This window comes from Anoplopoma fimbria, chromosome 1 (assembly GCF_027596085.1).
Source record: "Anoplopoma fimbria isolate UVic2021 breed Golden Eagle Sablefish chromosome 1, Afim_UVic_2022, whole genome shotgun sequence".
Taxonomy (NCBI): Eukaryota; Metazoa; Chordata; class Actinopteri; order Perciformes; family Anoplopomatidae; genus Anoplopoma; species Anoplopoma fimbria.
Genome location: NC_072449.1, coordinates 21,298,664 through 21,303,118, shown reverse-complemented (window position 1 = coordinate 21,303,118; position 4,455 = coordinate 21,298,664). Strand labels below are relative to the sequence as shown.

General features: G+C 39.1%; 1 protein-coding gene across 1 annotated transcript; it reads right to left on the bottom strand.

Annotated features, from left to right (window-relative positions):
- Positions 1–683: 683 nt before the first annotated feature.
- LOC129089673 (extracellular calcium-sensing receptor-like) lies at positions 684–3,798 on the bottom strand. Its single transcript, XM_054597014.1, is given in 7 exon segments — positions 684–1,591; positions 1,701–1,824; positions 2,041–2,268; positions 2,360–2,682; positions 2,685–3,171; positions 3,271–3,559; positions 3,662–3,798. Coding segments are annotated over 6 exon segments (2,325 nt in total). The 5' UTR covers positions 3,526–3,559; positions 3,662–3,798.
- Between the last annotated feature and the right edge of the window lie 657 nt (positions 3,799–4,455).

Below are 4,455 nucleotides of genomic sequence, written 5' to 3'. Positions count from 1 at the left end.
AGATGTGATTGAAAACCAATCACAATATGACATGTTGATGCAAAATCTTCCATTTTGAAATCAATTTTTCTGACAAAATCTTGTGGTTATTTTTTTTTAAAGTTATTTAATTTATAATCAAAATTGAATAAATAAGGAGGGTAGCTGTTCGGGATCTCATCATAATACATATAATAGCATACACAAAGTAATAGTAAGAAGAAAAGAATCACAACAGTATAAATCTTAACATTTGATATCTTTTGTCTTGCCCATTATGAGCCTTTTTGTATTTTGTTCTGGTTTTACTAAAATATTTGGGGATAAACATGCATAAAAGAAGTCCTTGACTGGAGGCTAAAATAGCAAATATCTGCACAGCCAAAGTGAACTTCCCAGGAGAGCTGACATATGCTGGGATAAATGCAATCCAGACTCATGGATATTTTTTATTTTCTTATTGTCTAATAAAGTGGTAACAATACAAGTTTAACACATCACAAAACATGTTTTTTAAAAGTTTTATTTTTAATACAGATTATTATTATCATTATTTTCAAATTATGCATTTGTTAAATGTCTGTATTACAGGTAGGATTCATTACATCATGGACGTATATACATTACTAAAATAAAAAAGTAAGAGTTTAACTGCCAGTCAACAATGTTGAATTAACTTTGGAGAAAAAAAAGTGAATTAAGATTTAATCAGATCCTGTTTTCCCCATCAGATGTTTTTTTGTGTTCAGTTCAGGTTTGAATACAATAATAAAGCATTTGGGTGCAAATATACAGAGAAGTAGCCCATAACTGGAGGCTAAAATAGCAAATATCTCCACAGCCACTGTGAACTTCCCAGGAGAGCTGACATATGCTGGGATAAATGTGATCCAGACTGCACAGAATATCAGCATGCTGAAGGTGATGAATTTAGCTTCATTGAAGTTATCAGGCAACGTTCTAGCCAAAAAAGCAAGTACAAAACATAATACAGCTAGGAGCCCTATGTATCCTAACACAGCCCAGAACCCCACAGTTGATCCCAGTGTACACTCAAGAATAATCTTCTCTTTATAGTGGTTCATATTTTTGTAGGGAAAAGGAGGGTTGTTTGTCAACCATAGAATGCAAATAAGAACTTGTATGAGTGTGAAAGCCAGAACACTGAGTCTCTGATGTGCAGGCCCAAACCATTTCATCATATTACTACCTGGAAGTGTGGCCCTGAAGGCCATTAACACCACTATAGTTTTCCCCAGAACACAAGAGATACAGAGGACAAAAGTGATGCCGAATGCTGTGTGTCGCAGCATGCAGGACCACTCAGTGGGCCGGCCTATGAAGGTCAGGGAACACAGGAAACACAGAGTCAAGGAGAAAAGCAGTAAAAAGCTCAGCTCAGAGTTGTTGGCCCTGACAATAGGAGTTTCCCGGAAGTGAAAGAAAACAGATGCTATCATAGCTGTCACAATCGCCCCCATCAAACAACAGAATGTTAATATGATCCCCATGATCTCTGCATAGGACAAAAATTCAATTTCCTTCAAGATGCACGTGTCTCCTCTGGCATTCGGCCAATAATCAATGGGACATTTGAAGCAATCCATGGAGTCTGTTTTTGAAAGAGAGAAAAACATGGATTAGGTCATATGCTAATTATGGACCAATAACATTCCAGATACAATATTCACATGTAAACAATCTGTTTTGAAAAATCCAACCTGTAATATTGCTGATTTCTCCTTCTGCACACGGTATACAGTCATAACAGCAAATATGTTTTCTTTTCTGAAGCACTTTGTGTTTTCCAGGGGGGCAGCTCTCACTGCACACTGACACAGGAACCTGGTGCATGAAAATGTGGAGGAGTTGTATGTGACCTACAGTATGTTCACTGCTCTATGTTATTGGTGTTCACATGCCATTCAGAAACATTAATTAAGTTAAAATATTTATTTAATTAGGTAAACACTTTATTGAAGTGGATTATGAAATATTATGCAGTATGGCATTGTGACAAACAACCCAGATATATGACAACAGTGCAATATGAGTATGTACCGTAAGACTTCCTCCTCCCCACACTATCTTCATGTCATTCATTATAAATTGATGCTCAAGGGGCAGAGTTGCATCAAAAACCCCAACTGTGGCAACATGCATGGTCCTTGAGGTCACATGTTGTATATTTATGAGTTCATATCTTGCAGGTGAATCTCCATTTTGGTCAAAAGTCACTCTTTCCCCCTGACTGGTTGTGAAGTTGATATTTTGTAAATAATGCAGCACCTGTAAAGAGTAGGAGGGACTTAATTAAACACGAAAAGCTAATTTTCTTTGTTACTTTATGGCACAAAAACATTAATGCTTTTTGCCCAACCTGCCATGGTTGAATGTCTCCAATGTCAGCACAGCTCCCGTTGTAGAAGGGGCCGATCCCCTCTTCACATGTGACCAGGCTGTGGAGAGCATTAGCCACTGCGTAAACTGACTTGTACACATTATTAGTAAATCTCAGCTCAGAGACATCTGTAAAATACGATTCAACAGTCTGCAAGCTCTCAAAGCCGTTGCATGGCCTTTTTTGTGTTTCTGCACTGTCATTCAGAGCGCAGTCAAAGAAGTCTTCCCAGAAATCTCGGACAAACTGACTGTCAGGAAACTGTGAAGGGTGGAGTTGCCTCAGGTGCTCCTCCAGCCCGGGATCTTAGCTTTGCTGACAGTGAAGCCTAGTGAGCCCACCAGGAGGCTGTGTCCCTCACTGTCAGTCAGAGAGTCATCTGTTATCCAGGCGTCACTGCCAACCCACTGCACTCCTGTAATGTTCTGTTTGAACAACTCAGTCACCAACACATTAACCTCTCTGTGGGACATGAAGGCCACAATGACCTTAGAGGTGGAGTGCTTCACGGATTCAATTACTTTTGTTAACTCATGAGGAGGACCTGTTTGCTCAAATGCCTGGTAATACTCTATGCAAACCCCTTCTTCTTGTGCAGCTTGTATAAATGTGGCGATCCCGTTGATGCCATATTCATTTTTGTTACTAATTGCCCCCACCCAGGTCCAACTGAAATGCTTGACCAGCTTTGCCAGGGCTCTGCTCTGGTGGAGGTCACTTGGAATAGTTCGGAAGAAGGATGGAAACTCCTCTCTGTTGCTGAGACATGCACAGGTTGCAAAGTGGCTGAGCTGTGCAAAATAAATTTAGATAGAACAGAAATATATACATTGCATGTTAATCATCTAGAAACATTTAATGTACACTCTGAATTAAAGTAAAATATTTACCACTGGTATCTGAAACCTTCCTAAAATCCGAGCAAATCCAACTGTGGGTGCAGAGCCAGAGTGGCCAAGTACAGCCTGTGCAGTGTCATCCTTTGTACAGTTCCTCTCATCTATGATCTCCCTCTGCCCGTTGGCTAAATCTAGAGCAGACCTCATAATGTTTGTCATTCCACAGGAATTGTATATCTTGTAGCCCATTGTGTGGTTAGGAAGAATAGCAGGATTTTGATTTATTTCCTCAATTGCAAAGATCATGGTCTGGGCAAATTTGAATTCTCTTACATTGATGCTAGAAAAAGAAGACATTTCTTATGAATTATTTGATTTGCACAAACAATGTATTGATCAAGAAAACACATAATTAAACAAAGTCAAAAACACACATACTTACTTCAGGCATGTTGGAGGATCGGGTAAAGTTTGGAAGGCGGGCACACTGCCTTTGTACCCGGTGCGAAAGGTAAAAATGCCACCTGTGACAAAGTCTCCAGCTTTGGTCAGCTCAGGTTGTTGTGCCCTCCCCTGCAGCTGGCACACAGGCATCCCGCTCCTGAAGAGAAGAACCAGGAGGACCAGCTTTAACAGTGACATACCTTCGCTCCACAGACTGGCCTCTTTAACTGACCCTGTGTCACTCTATATACACTGCCTACTGTATGAGTATATGTCCACGCTCACATCCATGAGCCTGCTGCTTTAGGCTGAAAGACAAATGAGCTAGATGCCCCAAGGGATCGAGGAAAAAGGATGCTTGGTTTAAAGTTATTGTAGAGTATGCAGTAGGCAACATTTTCTATTGTTAATATTTTTGATCTATTTAGCTGAAATCCATATCCAAGTTCTTTTTTTTTTCCAGTCCCATCTATTTATTTGTCTGTAACAGAAAGTGAGGTCCACTGACAAGACAAAGACAAACTGGAACCAGGTAAAGGTTCAGTTTTGTTGTTTCTTTTGTTACGATTTCTCAACATTACTATTTTTTCATGTAATTCTGATGACATTTTTTATGAAATGATGATGATTCAAGTCATTGTTTGCTTTGAGTGATGTAAAAAAATGTTTAACAATGTTCTGTGTATCTGTGTATGTTCTGTGTATCTGGTATAGACTTTTTTTCACGTTACTTTAAACACCCATTGCAATATTACCGTGATTCTAAGTATTTATAAAAATATTATAATGTGT